The sequence below is a fragment of the Halichoerus grypus genome, chromosome 3 (genome assembly GCF_964656455.1).
Source record: "Halichoerus grypus chromosome 3, mHalGry1.hap1.1, whole genome shotgun sequence".
NCBI classification, from domain to species: Eukaryota; Metazoa; Chordata; class Mammalia; order Carnivora; family Phocidae; genus Halichoerus; species Halichoerus grypus.
The window spans coordinates 9,784,512-9,802,856 of NC_135714.1; the positions used below are offsets into that span (position 1 = coordinate 9,784,512).

The window sequence follows — 18,345 nt, forward strand, 5'->3', positions numbered from 1 at the left end:
AATCCGACAGTTTTCATAAACATGCAATAATGACATAAACATTCAAAGTATGGCTCTTTACTGTCCCTGTCAATGCCTCTCTTCTGAAAGCATGCCAGGGGAATGTTACAATGGGAATGCTGCCAGATAAAATACATACCTTGAATCTTTCTTTCTTTTTTTGCTTAAGGCTACTTTTTTCTCTAAAACTTTCCGTTCTTTAAGGACTTCTTTAATTCTGGGGGTTTTAGGTTCCACACTCTTTGTTGATGATTCTTCTAAATCTACACTATTTTTGCCTAGGAAAGAAACAATCAATAAACTGTATTTCAGAACAGAGTTTATAAACAGTGTTAGTACTTCTTTTTCATTAAGATTTTCTAATCACTGTAAAAATGCTAGATGACTTTAACACCCTTAAGTTGTGCTGGAATAAAAATAATATTTTAGATGGAAGAGTCTTACCTTTTTTATTTCAAATGCACATATACATATGTATTTTTGTATATTACACAGGATCAGTGCCCAGACTAAGTTCAGTTTTGTTCAGTGAAATATTCCAGATAAATGTCTGACACTTTAGTTAACATAAAGCATTGATTAATTCTACTAATATCACCAGCAAGGCTTGATTACTCACGGGTTAACAATTCATTTTCCAGTGATAATTCATTCCACAACCACTGGAAAATAAATTGCTAAAATGTGACTTGTATAAGCTGGCACCTGACAGAATGTTTAGACACAGAAATATAATTAAAAAAGTGATTCAACACATCAGATTAAAAAGGAAATCTCCCATACTTGAAAATAGATTTTTTTAATACAGCAGTTTTTTGAGATGCAATTTAGATCATTATATTTTATAATCATCTCATAAGTAATATACAAATATCTAGAAAATAATGAAGTATATAAGATATTTAAAATATTAAAGTTAACACCTCCTATACCTTGAATCTTAGCTTTCGAAGACTTTGTCTTTTCAGCTTTCTGCTTTCGTTTTTCTTCAAGTTTCTCTCTATTAATTTGCCTTCTTAAAAGCCTCTCTTCTTTTTCTTTAGCCTAAAACCACAAAATATTCACAATTATCCTGACTGACTATCAGGAAAAAGCAAAAACACCGAAAAAAAAAGTCTGCCCTTCAAATGTTCTTACAAAATAATGGGCTTTGCAAAGGTGCATATTCATTACACAATTTGAAAGCTACCAGAAGAATAAGAGACAGATGTGAAAATTTTCTATTACTCTTTCAGATTGTCATTAGTTTAAAGAATGGGAAAGGTATCATTTTGAGAAATGGTGGTTTAATAAACCAGTTAGTTTAATTATAAGGAGAGCTGTGGGGGGCACCTGGGTGGCTCAGTCAGTTAAGCATCTGACTCCTGATTTTAGCTCAGGTCATGATCTCAGGGTTGTGAGACTGAGCCCCATGTGGGGCTCTGTGCTGGGCATGGAGCCTGCTTAAGATTCTCTCTCTCTGTCTCCCTCTGCCCCACTGCTCTCTTTCTCTCTCTCAAAAAACAAAGGCAGCTGTGAAAATACGTATGAACATCAAGTATACATAGGCAAATCTCCATAATTTTTAAATTATTCTTAAAGGAGAAAGTTGTGCAGATTTAAGAGACAGCTAGTCCTACAACAAATACAACTTGCTGGTTATGCTCTCAGGACCCAGGTTTTGAATGTGGGACTTTTGCTTTCCTATTTAAAAAAAAACAAGAATCCAGTCATTGTGGGTTACTCCCACCACCCCTTTCCCGCTCAGAACTCAGTCTCAAAGTGCCAAAAATCCTAAGTATAGGCATAACTCCTGATGAAGCAAGTTTCTCAAGAGATAAGCCACTATCTATCAGCATTTCTATTTCCTTCAAATAATTTTCTGTGCTATAATATTTCCTCATTCTAAAATGTGCAATTCCATATTTTAATGTTTCTAACACTGTTAAGTCATCTTAAAACATGTACACATATGAGGTGGCAATTTTTTTCTCTAAGAAGCTGTTAATAATCCAAGGACCCATTTTGTAACTAGAAAATATGTAGACTGCACCCCCCTCTTCATATTATGTTGATGGCTGCATATCGTCTTTGTATGACTCAATCCACACTGGATTGAAACATGTCCATACTGTGAAGCATTCGTTACCAAGTTCTCACTATTGATCATAATGACACGAACACCTATGTCCCATGTTTATGTCTGTTCTGCCTCATTAAATGACAGGTTCCTGAAGGCAATACCAACATGTCAGTTTAGTGTGCTTCCCAGCACCTTGCACACACACTAGCCAAGTTTGTCAACCCAGCTGAATAGGTTAAAAGAGCAACAGATCGAGTCTGACTTACAATTGACTGGCGCCGTTGTTCTACAGTAAGCTCATCGTCAGAATCACTGTAATACTTTGAGTAAAGATATGGTTTGTGAACATAAGCGTGCCGTACACTTTTTGCTTTTCCTTCACTGGGATCACTGGTTTGAGTTTTTGTTTTGTTCTGCTTGTTCTTCTCCTCATCTGGAAGAAAGCCAATAGAAAAAGGAGTGCTTCGGTAAATGACCGATAAAATCAACACTATGCTTTATCAACATCAAGTGGCAAAAACAGTACCCATGTAGTTCAAGTGTATTTGTAGGTCCAATGGGAAATATCAGTATGTAAAAAATCAGAAATAAACATTTTTAAAGGCTGTAATCCATATCTTAATTTATTTCTTACAATTAGCTCCTCACACACAAAGAAAGCGAAGAAAAATCAGATCTTATCGCCATTTACGATTCCTTGACAAATAGTTAATTCTCATTTGTATGTCAGTGGACTTGGTATGAATGTTCTACCACTGTTAAAACTGTAAAAGTGAATAAATTTACTTGAAGCCACACTTTAAAGTGGGCTTGAGATTTTTTTTTTTAATTTGAGATTTTAATGATAATAAGAGTCAAGAGTCGATAACTGGCCCTACACCAAGTATACACTAAAACCCCTCTACCTTGGGGCACCTGGGTGGCTCAGTCGGTTAAGCATCTGACTTCAGCTCAGGTCATGATCTCAGGGTCCTGGGATTAATTAAGCCTCCCAGTCAGGCTCCCTGCTCGGCGTGGAGTCTGCTTCTCCCTCTCCCTTTGCCCCTCCCCCTTCTCATGCTCTCTCTCTCAAATCAATAAATAAAATCTTAAAAAAAATTAACAAAACATCTCTATCCTAGGAAGGTGGGTATGTTGCCCCATGACACAGCTAAGTTGGAAACTTGTAAACAAGGTTTTCATTTCCTGCCACTTAGTACTCTCAAAATAATCACCTTATTACTTTTTGGATCGCATACATAGAAAACCCAGTCCTGTCCAGGAAAATACTTGAAAAGCCCCATAAAAGCACCTAGAATGAGAATTTTAGTCAGCTTCAGAAAGTGGGGTGCTCACAGGATGAGTGGCATTCATCATCCTACATAGAGCCTACAGAACTGACCTCATGAGGAGGTATGAAAAGCAGATGAGTACCTATGTTGCTTTTTGAAATGGTCATCCTGGGGCTACTAAGAATGCAAAATGGGAGACTGAAAAATATTTCCGTGGAATTAAAAGCATCTACTTATTCTCCTCTAGGTGTTCTATCCAAAAGCCAACAGCAAATTTACAAGATGCTACTTATAAGTAGTTGCAAATATTTGATTTTTAAAAAAAGGTCATAAGCAGAACTTAATCCTGTGATACAGAGCAGCACAAAATGTTGGTTAGAAGCCCAGACTCAGGTCTGAAACAGGCACTGGAGCTCCACAGCTGCGTGACCCTGGACAGGAGCCCTTCTCTTGGTGACTCTGTTTCCTCACTTGGACCTACTTCCCAGGACTGCTGTGAGGATTACAGTGGCTAGTACACAGAGCAGTGTGCTAACACAATGCCTGGAATACAGTACGCGTAAAGAGAAGTATGGTCTTGCCCTGGGACAAGGCGAGACTGTGGTCTAGCTCCTGGGAGGTAATCTCTAAGTCTCTGGGATGTCGCGTCTGACAGGTGTTTCTGTTTGCCTGGGGGTCTTGGGTCAAGCTAAATCATCTCACAGTATGATCTGGGTTGGAAGATCTGGGCCATGGGGTAGCCTGACCTTCGGAGGGGCTAGGGACTGAGATTAGACACTATGTGTCCATGATGGAGCCCCAACAAAAACTTTGGATATCAAGGCTTATGTGAGCTTCCCTGGTTGGCAATTAGCCATACGTATTGCCTGACATCAGTGGCAGGAAAATAATGCTCTCCATGACTCCACAGGAAAAGGCCAACTGGAAGCTCCATGTTTGGAACTTTCTTGGACTCTGGCCTATGTGCCTGTTCACTTGGCTGATTTTAATGTGTGTCCCTCAGCTGTAATAAACCATAACCACAAATTTTAAAGCTTTCAGTGAGTTCTGTGAGTCCTTCTAGAGAATTAGCAAAACTAAGGGTGGGCTTGGGGACCCCAAATTCGCAAATGGTATCAGAAGTAAGGGCAGTCTTGTGGACCGTCTCCCTCAACATCAGCCATAGAAACCCAGACACACACCCACACATATAGCACCTTCATATACACGGTCTCATCCGTATCTTGTAATAAGCCTGAAGAATGGAGTTAAAAGATGGAGAACCAAGGCTTGTTGAGTAACTTACCAAGCTTGCTCAGACAGACAACCTCGGAGCTAGGACCCAGAAACAAATCTTCCAACTACAAAGTCCCATGCTCTTGCCACTATACCAGACTGTCTTTCACGATATAGCCATCTGAATATACAAACAATGCTCGACAGAAGCTTCACAGAGGCATTATTAAGTAAAATGCTTTACCATCTGATGTAATCTCTCCTTCTTCCATGCTATCAGACATTACAACTTCCTCCTCGGTGTCTTCTTCAAAAGAGGAAAGGTCACTGGTATGGACAGAGCTAACTGTGATGTCTGTAAGCCCATCCACATCAGAATCTATCAAAGAGCAATCTTCAAGAAGGAAATAAAACACAAAGATCAATCATGTTGTTACAAGAACATATTCAGCACCCAATTCCTAAATTACATTTATAATTTTCTGCATTAAGTACATGTCAAAGATCTTCAACTGTAGAAATAAAAATCTCTCAAAAAAAAAGAAAAGAAAAAAAAGAAACAGAAATCTCTCATTTGTAACCAGCATCAAGGTAGAGCTGTTTCAAGCAAATACAAAGGCAAACTAGCATTCTGTAAAAATAACTACTAATATATGATGTAAATGACATACACAAAAGCAGATGTTAAGAAAATATAATATTTACGAATATTTTAAAGATTAGGATATACAACTATGAATTAAGTTGCTTGGAATAACGTATGTGCATAAATTACAAGTTAAATTATAAGGTTTAGAGCTTCTGTCTTCATTTACTTTGTGAGTTGGTACATCGGCATAGAAAATATACAAATGTTTATTCTTCATTTTTTAGCAAAGGGGATATGAGTTTTCAGGCTTTTGAAACACAAGTATCAAATAAAGCTATTAAAATTTGAAGGCAAATTTCACACCCACCCCTCCCCCGACACTTTAATGTGTAAACAGTTGAAGATTTTTGCGAGTTTTTATATACCTTCTTTTGACCCTTCAATGCTTTTAGCTTTATTACTGTTCTTTTCTGAAGGGAGTTTTGAACATTCTACTTCTTTTTCCTTTGCTTGCTTTTCCTCTTTCACTTTTTGTAGGTCCTCACTCCTTTTTGAGTGATCAAATTTCTTTTCGGTCTTTTCCTTCTTTTCTTTCTTCCTTTCTCCTTTGTCATTGCTCTCTGGCTTCTTTTCACCTTTGTCTGTTGATTTGTTTTTTTGGTCACTGCTTTCCTGTTGAACATCTTTATTTAGCAGAAGTGAACTATTGCTCTCTTTTGTGTGGTTTTTAATTTCTTCAACTGGACAAGGGAGATCAGTAAATTCTTCAGACTTAGGGGCTGTCTCCTGTCCTTCCCCTGCAGAGTCAGGTGTAGATTTTTCTTTATCGGCTATGTCCTCTGAAGTTCTCTCTTTTTCAGTACTAGTGTCAATGCTTGGCTGAGAAGGGAGTTTTTTGGACGCTCTCTCACTGGTCTTGGCATTTGACGTTTCTGTCGAAGCCCTGGCCGCACTGGCTTCTTGGTTAAGAGAACTTATGGTTTCCAAGATTGACATGGCATCATTGGCTACATTACCGCCGGGTCCAGGAGCTGGGACACCTTCGAGGGAAAGATTAAGTGTTAGAAAAAATTTATGCAGGGGCGCCTTGGTGGCTCAGTCGGTCGAGTGGCTGACTCTTGATTTTGGCTCAGGTCATGATCTCAGGGTCCTGGGATTGAGCCCCGTGTGGGGCTCTGCACTCGGCGGGAAGTCTGCTTAAGGATTCTCTCCCTCTCCCTCTGCCCCTCCCTGTGCTTGTGCATGTACATGCGCTCTCTCTCTAAAATAAATAAATCTTAAGGAAAAAAAAAGAAAAAGAAAGAAAAGATGTATGCAGAAGGTAAGCCCCTCTGCTGAATTAAGCCCCTGTCATCTTTACAAGACACATATGCTGTACAGACCATTCATATTCCTTTAGACTTCTGGATACCGTACTAATACCTAGCACATTCTAAATTCTCTACTGTTCTAATACTGAATCATAGGAAAGCCACCATGCAAATCTGAGAATAGTCTAATTCTCTTTAGTTATTTTAATTATTCTCTCTATTGAAACACACACACACGCTTAATACATTAGTAAAATGTCTATTACTTTGCATTAATCTAAAAAAGAAATGCTCTATCAGTTGAGAAAAATAGGTGATATTTAAAATAAATATAATTTCACTAGAGTAGCCATGGAGAGAGATGTTTTAAGGAACTACACATCCCTAACTTGATACTCGGTTCAAGAAGCAAAGCAATGGAACTGACCAAGAGGAAAAGCAAGGCACCTTGTGTAAGGAGGGAAGAGTCTGGTTTCTCGTCCTCGGGGGCTGTGCTGCTACTAGCTTCCTCTCTGTGATTTAGGGTGGCCAGAAACTCATGCACAGCTTTCTCCACTTGAGGTCTGAATGTGTGGTTGATCTTTGGATCCACAACCTGAGAAATAATTCGGTCAATACCAGACTCCAACATTCCTGATCTGAAACACAAGATAATTTTTACAGAAAGGTAAAAAACAATTTCATATGACTTGCATTAATTACTTTTAGGTAAAACTGTATCTACCATGTATATGTTCAACCTTAATTTGCTCCAATTCACATCTCAGTATATGGAAAGAACAGGCGGTGGGAAATACACTACCCTCCGACAAAGTGGGTACACTTTGTATCACCGGTATCACTAGTGGAAATACTAAAGCAGACAAAACAAAAACCAAAACACCCTTAAAACTGGACACAATACACTATCCAGAGCCCACACTTAGAGGTGACGCCTACCTTACTCCAACCCTGGCGGGGCATATGGGAAGAAATGTTCACTAAAGCTGAGTCCTGGGTATAAAATAAACCTATGGACTCTACAACTTTTTTTTTTTAAACAGAAAAATGTAAGCCTTTTATAAGTATTAGGATCTCCAGGAAAACTGAAGAACACATACAGAGTGTAATTTTATTAAACTTACAAAAAAAGAAGGAAAAAGAAAGAAAACTTTAGAAAAACAAAAACAAGTCTTCTGGCTTTCTATTATCTTCCTGCTATAAAAACTGGCGATTTATTTATTCAACAATTATGTTACTGAGTGTCTTCTCCATAACAGGCACCGTGCTGGTCACTGGTCCACTACAAATCCCACCTGGTCTGATTCTCCTGGTCAGCAGGAGAAACAGACACAGACAATTAAAATACCAGATGATAGGTACTACAACACACCACCTACTGTAGGGAAAGAGTGGAATGAAGAGTGATTAGATATGTTTAAGATAATTTGGGGATGCTTCACAAAGAGAAGACATTTGCACTGAGCCTTGATTTCCACAGAAGCAAAGAGGAAGAAAGAGCTTAGAGAAATATACACAAGAGACAGAGGAGCAAAGGGGGCAACAAAGTCTGAAATGTGCAGAAAATCACAAAACTGTGAGTAAAATAAGAGGACAAGGATTTATTTAAGAAATGTACCTAAAACTTGTTTCTTCCTAAAACAAAACAAAATAAACCACCTGAGGAGCCAAAGTTCCCTGGACAGTGCTGCAAGAGCAGGGTGCTGGTTCCTTCCAGCTTCTAGGCCTCCGGCTCTCTCTGCAGAATGGGGGAGGTGTTTCTCCTTTTACATTACAATGCTATTTTTGAATGCAGCTCAGTCTGGAGTAGAGGATAGATTTGATTTCCATTTCCTGAGGCACCTTGCAGCCTTGTGATACTATAATTCTTCTTATGTGGGCCATAGAGAAAAATGAGTCAACACCACACAAAGTAGGTAACCTGCTTTTTAAAGTTCTAAGTTAAAAAAAAAAAACAAAAACCCCGGCAAATCCTGCAAACATTGTTACATCTTAGAGGTGCCTTCAAAATGTAGCAGGTGGAAAAGAAAAGGACAAGCAATCTTAAAAATGTTTTAAGGCACAATGCAAAGGCATTAGATAAAAAATAAAACCCACCCACCCTAAAATTACTGCTGCAGCCTCTTTCTCTGCCTATATCCCGGGTCCTCATCTACTTCAGTCTAGTCTCCCACCGAGGTCAGCTCTGATCTGAAAGTGGAGGACGGTCCTATGACCACACTGATCCTTGTGGGCTTACTCGAGTGTGGTGTGGTCACAGCTGCCTCACCAGAGGGAGAAGCCACAGCCCTGTATCCATCCAAAGGCAAGGCCAAAATATCAGCAGGTGGTATTTTCCTGATTAAAGCTACTTCCTCATCTTCCTTTTAAATTGTTCAGTTAAGATCATTATTTAGAGCTATCTAGCATTTTAGATTCTGTTGTTCAAATGACTGCATAAAAAGAATACTACTGAGTCAGAATATCAATGATTAAGCTCAACAATTCGAAATTGCTGATATTAGACAGTTTTTGTTCTATAAAAATGGCAATTGTAGATGGTTCAAGCTAGTGGTCAAATGAATATTTCTCAATGTCTGTATGAAAAACTATTTGAAATTGTATTTATAGGGGCAAGTCCCTCCCTACAACAGTAGTCGGACACAACTCTTTCTTTAAGAAAGCCTGAAAACGTTATAATCAGTAACATATAACTTTACTAATGGAATTTAAATAAGAGAATATTTTATTTAAAAATAACATAGCTAGAAGAAAATTTACAAATGTCCCAAGAAGAGCAATGACTAAGTTATCCAACTTTAGAACAAGTTTCCCCTGTTCTAAAATGTCTCTAGAAGCCAGTCCCCATCCCCCATAACTGCTAGTAATCACGAGAACCCCTTACTGATGGGGTACAGCAACCCATCACCAAACAAGATTCTGTGAGAATGTCATATTGGTCCCTAAGAATTGGAAGTGCTTGATTTTACAGGGGCAAGAAAAGAATAACTGCCGACTGCTTCCATCTTTCTAGGTTGCTCGGTAATGAGGAGTACTCTGTAGAAGCAGAAGTAGGTGGTGTGCTCTTGACATTGTCAGTAGGCTTCCCCCACCCCCAATCCGCATCTTTTGATCTCTCCTGAGCTCTTTTACAGGTTCCTCAAATATCCTCTAAAATGTAGACAACAAAGCGATTGTTAAATTTCCTCCTCTATTCTGCGGTAAGAGAGTCTGAGCCCGCAGGCTCCTGGTTTCTAGTATTACCTGGGGCTAAATGTCTTTGAGTCAGAGTGGGAAGTTCTGTCTGTGGGGCTTCCCGCATGTAGAACTATCAATGGAGTATGCACACTATTAGGCTTGCGAGGTTCCTACAGGACAAGAGGGTATGAAAAGGTGGCATGTCGAAGATGGATTTGTTTAGTGGTTTAAAAGTCACATTTCATTCTAAAAGATGAGCTTGAACGTAAATATTTGTCAAGAGAGGAAGACTAGGCACTCTTTAAATAACTTAGTTGCCCCTTCAGTGGGAAGGGTGAAGCAGAGATATAGGGTCCAGGTCTTCTTGTCTTGGCAAATATTTATATTCAAGAACAAGATAGTATTGTAAATCTGCTTTTTTGGGAACACTTTTTTTTTTTTGGTCCCTCTAAACATTCCTGCTCTTCTCATTCTCTTTATCTTATGTTCACCCAAAAGTGGCTCTGACAGGTCCAAACACACTTTTTTTAGCCATATCATCACTAAAAAGCAGTTAAAAGTCACAGTAAAGTGCAAAAAAAAGGGGGGGGGGGAACTGCATTAGAAGATACAAGACACAGCCTCAAATCAGAGGCAATTATTTTAATTGCAATGATCTAGAATGTCTTTTTATTTGTCAAAGAGGAATAAAAAAGCCTGATTTTTAGGGTCAAGAAAATAGTTGTGAATGAACGGTATAGGATATTCTGGCACTTACCATCTATTAATATTCTACCCTAGGGTTTTTTTTTTTTTTTAAGTCACCTTGTCATTCTCTTCCTTCAGGTAGTTCCCCAGGTCTACAGGAGAAATCAGACTGCTAAAACTTATGGGGAAATGTGAAGTGATTAGAGCCCGCTCTAAAATTACACTGCATCACATATGAAGCGGCCAACCAAACTAGATAAAACAACATCAGACTTCCATGTAACGTCCCTGCCTATCACTGAGTAGACGGACATCGTCAAGTTGGCCTAGGGGCCCTGTGCTTCTGAGACTTACTTGAGCACTTGCTGCCTAATGTTGTTTCTTAGCTGGTTCTTATTGAGGTGGGGACTCCATGTATGAGTTGCCAAGTGGTTCGCAACAAAGTTGTCAACCCGTTGCCTCAGGTTCTGATAGGCAGGCTAGAGAGGAAAAAAAAACAACAAATGTTAAAAATCTTCTATGTTATACAATATCAATATTTATAGCCTCAGGAATTTGAGTATCTTTAACAGTATCAATGTGTTTTAGATTACAGTATCAATGTGGCAACTAAGTTTCTCAGCTTATGACCACGCTGCTTCAGGGAAAACAGGCATTCAAATACTGCTTATTTTGTCTAAGACAAGATGTTTGGAGATGGGAGAACACAAAGAAGAAAGACATACCTCTTATTTGTAGACAAGGGACTAGAAAGTAAGACACAAATAAATATCAGTGTAAGGTGATTTGGAGGAAAGAGGGAGAGGAGCAGAGGAAGAAGTCTTTGTTGATAACGTGGCATTTGAGTTGGAACTTCAAGGTTCCAACTCAATCGGAAACGTGGGCCTTGCACATACAGCCCACAACAGAAGCAAAGAGCAACTGGATGAGAAAATGTGGGGTCAGGAGCATTTGGGGGCATCCAATTTGTTTGGGTAAGAGAATATAAAAAAGCAGAGATATGAGGTCAGAGACAGCTTGGGGCTGGGGGTTGGAGGGCTCTGGGTACCCGTATAAGAAGTCTGGGATTATGGGGTTGAGAACAGGAACCCACTGCACATGAGCAGAGTGATATGTGATAGTTGAGTTTTCTGATGATTAATCTTCCGACAGTGAGACAGTAAAGAGACACAAAATATACTTAGGAAACGATGCAGTAACTCCAGTGATGAAGGTCTGTAGTGGGGTGGTAGAAATGGGCTGAAAGGCATGGAACCAAGAGAAGTCACAGAGGGGCAACACTAGACCTGGGCATTAAATTTGATGTAAGGTAGCGGTTCTCAAATGGGAGCGATTTTGCCCTCCACTCCCACCCCAGGGGACATTAGATGATGTCTGGAGTCGTAGTTGGTTGTCACGACTCAGGGAGCTGCTATTGGCATTTTGTGGGTAGAGGGTAGCGATGCTGCTGAATATCCTAGAGTGCAGGGGGGAACCCAGAACAACAAAGAACCACCCAGCCTAAAATGTCAACAGTGCTGAGGCTGAGAACCCCTAAGGTAAGGGAAGCAGGAGAGAGGACACAGATTACGCCACTTCTGAAAAGGACACTGCCTAGAAGGAATGTTGGACCACCCCAGGAGGACTGCACACTCCATTCCTAAAGGCTGCCCCCGCAACTCATGTTCTTTGTGTCTTTCATGTGGCTTTTAATGTAGAGGTGTTTGGCCATCCCTGAATGACTTTCAGCAACACTGTACAGCTTCATCTTCTGCCATTTGCTGCTGCTCTCTTTACCCTTCAGAGCTCATATTCCAGAGGAGATCAATTCTCCTGCCTTTCAATCTTCTGTCCTTACCATTCCCTCTGTTTTCCATTTGGCAAACTTCTCACCTTCGGAGCTCAAGGGTGAGCTCTGTGATGTTATCCCGACACCCACAGTAGGCTCCCCTGGCCTTCCCCCATGTTCCTTCTATATATACCACCTTTCCAACAATTCTTGCATACTGTATTTGGGGGGGGGGCATTTATCTCTCCATTGAGTGGGAAGCCTGCTTCTTCCACTCCCTTAATCTTACCTTTCACACAGCTTATCACACTGGTTGGCAGATACGCAATTAAAAAGCAGTTGTTATATGAGATGGCTAGATAACTATCTCCAGCACAGATGATAAGGTTTCATCCCTTTGTGATGTCTGCTCATCCCTCCCAATTTCCAGACTTTTGCCGATACCTGTTTTCTATCCTACAAGAGACACTCGAGATCATTTCTCACCCTGCCCCATTCATCCAAAATCAATGTGAACTAAAACTAATTCTTTCCCCGCAGTGACTCTAAAACATAATTCTTCTCTCCAGTATCCCCAAATCTTGGAACCACCGGGCTCAAACATCACAGTGTATTTAGCCCTCTAGTTGCTCCATAGCAAGCTCCAATTTGAACGACAACAGGTAAATTCTGTCACCACATTCTCCTTCCAGTGAAAAGCCTAGTGACTCCAGTAGTATTTTGGATTCCAATGTTCCTCTCAGAAGCTCTTTCTCTTTTCTTCTTTTGCAGTGCTCTGGTCAAAAGCCTTGGGAGTCATCCTTGACTCTTTGGTTTCTCTTCCACCCCAGCTTCACACCTCTGGCAAATTCTGTCAGCATTAGCATTAAAATATACTTGGAATCTGGCCAGTCCCACCCTCTTCACTGCTACCACTCTGGTCCAAGGCACTCCTCAATCTCTTGTCTACACGTTTGTCACTGATCTCCCTGCTTCTACTCCTGACCAACTAAAGTCTATTTTTCATAGAGCAGTTAGGGTAAATCTTCCAAAATTAGGGTGATCATATAATTTATTATCTAAACCACATCAGGACTGAAGAGGACACTACTAATAATTACCTAAAGCCAACCCATCTAACATGGAAGTTGGATCATGTCCTTAGGCTCAAAACCTGCCCGTGGCTTCTCCGCTCCAGTAAAACCCCAACTCTTACAATGGCTTCCAAGGCCTGTCAGATCTGTGAAGGGAGGGCAGGAGGGCCACTCCTATCTTACCTTCTATCACTTTCCCCCCTCACCAGGTTCTGCCTCAGGCCTTCCACACTGGCTGTGGTCTCTGCTAAGAACGGTCAGCCCCATATAAGCTAGACGGCTTCTTCAGTTCCTTCAGGGACGGCTCAAGTATCATCTTACTGAAATGTTTCCCGAACAACTTATTGAAAACAAATCAGCAACCCTTTCCATCCTCACCCTGCTTTATTTCTTCCATAGAACCTATTACACATTATTTCCTGTCTGTTTCTCTCTCCTGGGATGCAAGCTCCACAACAGCAAGGACGTTTCATTCACTGCTGTATCCTGGCACCTAACACAATGCCTGGTACATAATAAATATTTGTTGGGTGAATAAATTTATATGCTCTGTCTTTGATATTCCTTTCAAATCTAAAAAGAAAATGAAAGGCAATAATCACAGTGACCAGGAGCCATTTGTAACTGAGAAAGTATCCAAAAATTGGCCTTTATTACCTGGGGAGAAAGGTGTCACATTTATTTGGTTGGTGAGCGCCCTGCCTGGGACAGAATGATGGGCCTCTCTTGATCTTCCCTCTCATTACTCTCCAGTGTGACCTCAGAGCAAAAGAGTCAGAACAGCTTTGTAACATCTCGGCTTGCTCCAGGGATCTGGTAACTAGTAATCTAAGCAGAGGAGCCTCAGCATCAGTTAGGGATGTCCAAGGTTCCAGTTCTTTGGGTAGGAGGGCTGATTTGGTCTACTATGGTCAGATCCCTCTCTTGGTTGGTTAAGGACCATCAGTGATGCCAGGACAGTTCGGAGGGTTTTATGGTCTTTGGGAGTGGCGGCAGACTTTGGTACTTCTCATCTTGCTTTAAACACACTGGGCTGGATGACAGTTTTGCTCTTGGAAAGCACCTGATAGGTATCAAATGTCTTGACTCTTAAATATGCATGTGACTGACACTCCAGTTACTGCTAACCTTATATAGTATATACTGCAGATTAGAGTTGGACACAAAGCAGGTCAGTCTTCAGGGTTCAATGATCAAAAGCATCCTACCACAAGTGGTCTCAATTATAAGGTGTTCTTACAGCTGAGACTCAACAGTTCCATTAAAGTGATGCTCCTCTGCATTAGGGGATCTTATGTCTACTCTGGCCCACTCATCACATTGGGAGGATGTTAAGCTCATACCAAAGAAAACCTTGGCTTCTGTATTTTTTTTTGAGACTTTCAAACTTAAGTCTTTTTTTTTTTAATAAGAAAAGGGAGTATAAAATGCTATAAAATAAGAAAAAATATTTTAAATTAAATTAAAATCTACATAATTGTTTATAAAGCTAAGGAAGAGGAAGAGGGAGACAGTCATGGGGGAGAGAAGCAAGATAATCAGAAACAGTAGGCACAGAGGTAGAAAGACAAAGAGAAAAAGAGAGGGGGGCAGGCATCAGGAGTGAAGAGAGAGAGAAAGGACATGAGGGGTGAGGAAAGAATTTCCACCATACCCAGGCATCCTCTTCTGCCAGGGGAGGGGTATCATTTCAGTTCTACTCTTCTCTAGTTTCAAACATTAAAACAAGGGACTTTATTCTGTGGCCGCTGAACTCCTTGAAACTATGTATTAGGTTGAGCCACAAATTGCCTATAGTTGACCATTTCTGAATTACAAAACTGTATTTTAATATGTATATGTGCATTTTTCTTGGGAGAAGGTCCTAGCTTCATTAGATTGTCAAGGCAACTGTGCTTCCTTCCTTCCCCCCAGTAAAGGTTTTCAGACTCCACTTTGAGAGGATCTGGCAGGGACATGACCGACACACAACGATAACATTTAGTGGGGAAGAAAAAGTTGAGCCTTAGCTATTGTAGCGCCTCCATCAGCATATTTAATTTTCCAATGTGCGTACACAAGGATAACACAGATCTGTAAGTTTGTGAGAACAGCAAAGTGAGATCTCTACTTGCTGGATATAAATAACCAGCTTTATTTGGGTAACATCTACCTGGACTTGTCTAATCTCCCATTGAAAAAAAAAGGGGGAATTAGGGATTATTTTCAAAATGATGGCTGTGCATATTCCCTATAACAAAGTGAGAAAACTATACACTGCCTAGGTAGAAGAACATACCCAAGTATACTGAATTCTCTGTGGTGTAAAAACCCCAACACTGTGAACAGGTGCATTCTACTCCTGGCCTACAAGGTGGACCAGAGTCCTTATAAGAGAAGATGTCCCCAGATTGTCCAGAGGGTTTTCCCAGAGGAGACAGCAGAATTGTGTGCAGTTCTCATCAAATCCTGATGAACTTGAGTCATAAGGAAGAATCTGCGGAAGCTGCAAACACCCCTTTCTCAAAGAAATGAGGTTCCTCAAAAAAAGCTGAATGTGCTGAGAAAACCCTCACTCCATCAAAACTCCAATCTGATGGACCCAACCAGATATAAGCCCAAACCCCTAAATTTCTAATTGTTTCCTTCAAGAGTTTCCAGAATTTCAGACTGTTTTCCATCCGCCTCACTGATTGCTCTTTCCTGGTGTCCTCTGCTCATTCTTTGCAGAACCAGCTAAGCGTACCCCATCCTGCTACCAGCCCTTCCACTCTGACATTTGGTACAAAATCCTTCCCCTTCCAGCCCCGAACTCTTTCCATACAAGGAAGCACTTTGCTGACCTTTCCCCCCTTCCCATTATTCTCCAGAACTCACTCTTCTTTCCTGTCCTTTTTCCCCTTCAATACCCGCTGTCACCTCTCGTCCACCTTTCACCCTATCCCCAGCCCCTTGTCACTTCAGAGAAGTGACTTGACCTAACCTACCTTCATCAGGCAGTCATTGGTGGAAACAAGAGTCCCTATCTCCCTAAAGCACCTTTTCGCTGTCTAGGTCTGCCTCCTTACCTTTGCACCCCCCCCCCACACACCCAGTGCCCAGCAAGGCACAGCGCAAATAAGTTGATTCATTATCACTTAAATTTTTTTCCAAAAGACAAAAGACATGACTCTTACCGCCCAGAAACCTTCAAGAGAGGACGCAAAAATAACTTGGGATACAAAGTGAGCCGCGAAAAAAAAAAAAAATTATCCGAGATGAAAGCCCTGTTAGCGTTAGTGTTTCAAACGAGTCTCCCTGAGAACAATGACTTCATGTTGCTCACCACTATATTCCACGCGCATAAGCAGTGCCTGCACGTAGTAGGCGATTAACACTAGCCGGTTAAACGCACGAAAGGATCGGCGAATGAATGAAGGCGCCGAGCCTCGCACAGTGCCTGGTGCCTGGTGCCTGGCAGCCGCTCCAAGAGGAAGCGGCGGCACAGCGAGCCCGCAGAGAGGCGCGCTCAGGGGGACCCCAGCTGGGGAAGTCCACGCGCAGTCAGCCGACGGCCCAATGCGGGAGAGTGCCCGACAAGACGGCCCTCGGGGTCTTCCCCTTCCCCCGCAGCCCCCGCGGCCCCGAACCTTGGTGTCCACGTCGGCCAGGCAGTCCCTGCGGAACTGGTCGAAGAGCCCCTGGCTCTTGAGGTGGTTCACGATCATGGCCACGAGTTGCGGGTCTCCGGCGCCGGCCCCCGCGCCGCCCGCCGCACCCGCGCCAGCCCCGGGGCCCGGCGGCGGCGGCGGCGGCTGCGGCTGCGGCGGCGGAGGCGGCGGCGCCGGAGGAGGCGGCTGCGGCTGCGGGTTGGTGGCCATGGAGGCCTGGGCCAGGGAAGGCGCGGGCCCGGGCGGGCGGGCGCTCCTGGGAGGCGGCGGCTGCACCGGTCCCGCCGCCTGAGGGAAGCCAACGGGATGTTGTTACGGAACCAGCGGACCCAGAGCAACCCCGGAAGTGAAAGGGAACCAGGGGAAGAGAGGAAAAGGCGGTGACAATAGCAAGGGAGGTGCGGCGACGGGGGCCGCGAGGGGCCAGTTCCGGCCGCCCGCGGGCGCCCTCGCGAGGCCGGGCTGCGGCGGAAGCGGCGGCGACGAAGCCCAGCGAGCCGCGGGGTCTGGGCCAAAAGCCCGAGGCCGGAGTCCGGGGCGGTCGGGCGTGCGAGCCACGCGACTCCGCGAGCCGGGGGCAGACTGGGCGCCCGCGCGGAGCTGGCCGGCGGGCATCACGGTGGCGTTTAGGCTGACGCTCTTGCTTCTGTTTCACGGAGCGGCCGAGATCCATAGGGATCCGTAGACATTTACAATGCGAACCGTGGGTGGAACTGCTTATCTAAACGGTCCTGTGCGTCTTGGCGCTCAGCCTGTGGCCCGGCCCGGTTCTCTTCCAAGCAGGTAGCTCCAGGGGCCTCCTGTCTCTCCCCCTCTCCATCCTGTTTTTCCGTGGGCATCCCCCTCTCGCTCTGCGAGCGTCCTGTGGTCCATCCCTCCTGCACCTTCCTGCCCGTGCAGACAAACCCACAGGCGTTTAGTTTTGAGGGTCTGCTATCGATTACTTTGATAGTAACAGGGAACGTTTATAAAGCTCGCACCACGTGCCCGGCATGGCGCTAAGCGCTTCTTCCATTAATTCGTTCACTCATTCACTCTTGAGAACAACCCTGAGCTGCATCTTAGTACTGTCCTCAGTTTGCACATCAGGAAACCGCGACGTGAAGTAAAATGCCCAAGGTTACACAGACAGCAAGCAAATGGCCTGATTCTGGACTGAGTTATTTCTAAAATTACTGTTCGTACACGATCAAAGTAAAATAAGTGTTTTTCCTAATTACTTAGTAAAATGTAAAGTTCATTGGAAAGTGCATCTCTTGGTGAAGTGGATATTGTTGCTTTTACAAATTCGTATGTCTGTGGACGAATATGTCTTATTGCTGGAAGGCTGAGAATCGCTTCTATTTTTTTTTTTTTTACTTTTATTCTTATTTCTAGTTTTTACAGCTGTATGCCCTGAAAAACCGTGTTCATATAACTAAGTACTATACCTGGGAATGGAGTTTTATTTTAGCAACGTCACTCAATTCTTGATCTCAAAAAATTAGATTTGATGACTTACGAGTTCACTGTTCAATTCAGCCCTCCTTCAATTTTGTTGAAAGCAGAGAATTTGAAAACCAAC

The 18,345-nt window shown here is 42.5% G+C and overlaps 1 protein-coding gene across 4 annotated transcripts in view; it reads right to left on the reverse strand.

Moving 5' to 3' along the window:
• Positions 1-17,127, reverse strand: part of BOD1L1 (biorientation of chromosomes in cell division 1 like 1) — a 53,608-nt gene extending 36,481 nt beyond the window's left edge. For all 4 annotated transcript variants that reach the window (XR_013446279.1, XM_078068394.1, XM_078068392.1 and 1 more), the window contains exons 1-8: positions 16,761-17,127; positions 10,666-10,790; positions 6,895-7,085; positions 5,563-6,177; positions 4,793-4,942; positions 2,329-2,495; positions 933-1,044; positions 140-278 (exon numbers count right to left, since the gene is read on the reverse strand). Coding sequence is in view for 3 of the 4 variants with exons in the window: in XM_078068394.1 (XP_077924520.1) it covers positions 140-278; positions 933-1,044; positions 2,329-2,495; positions 4,793-4,942; positions 5,563-6,177; positions 6,895-7,085; positions 10,666-10,790; positions 16,761-16,991 (1,730 nt within the window). In the remaining variant the exon portion in view is untranslated. The remainder of the gene's footprint in view (positions 1-139; positions 279-932; positions 1,045-2,328; positions 2,496-4,792; positions 4,943-5,562; positions 6,178-6,894; positions 7,086-10,665; positions 10,791-16,760) is intronic.
• Between the last annotated feature and the right edge of the window lie 1,218 nt (positions 17,128-18,345).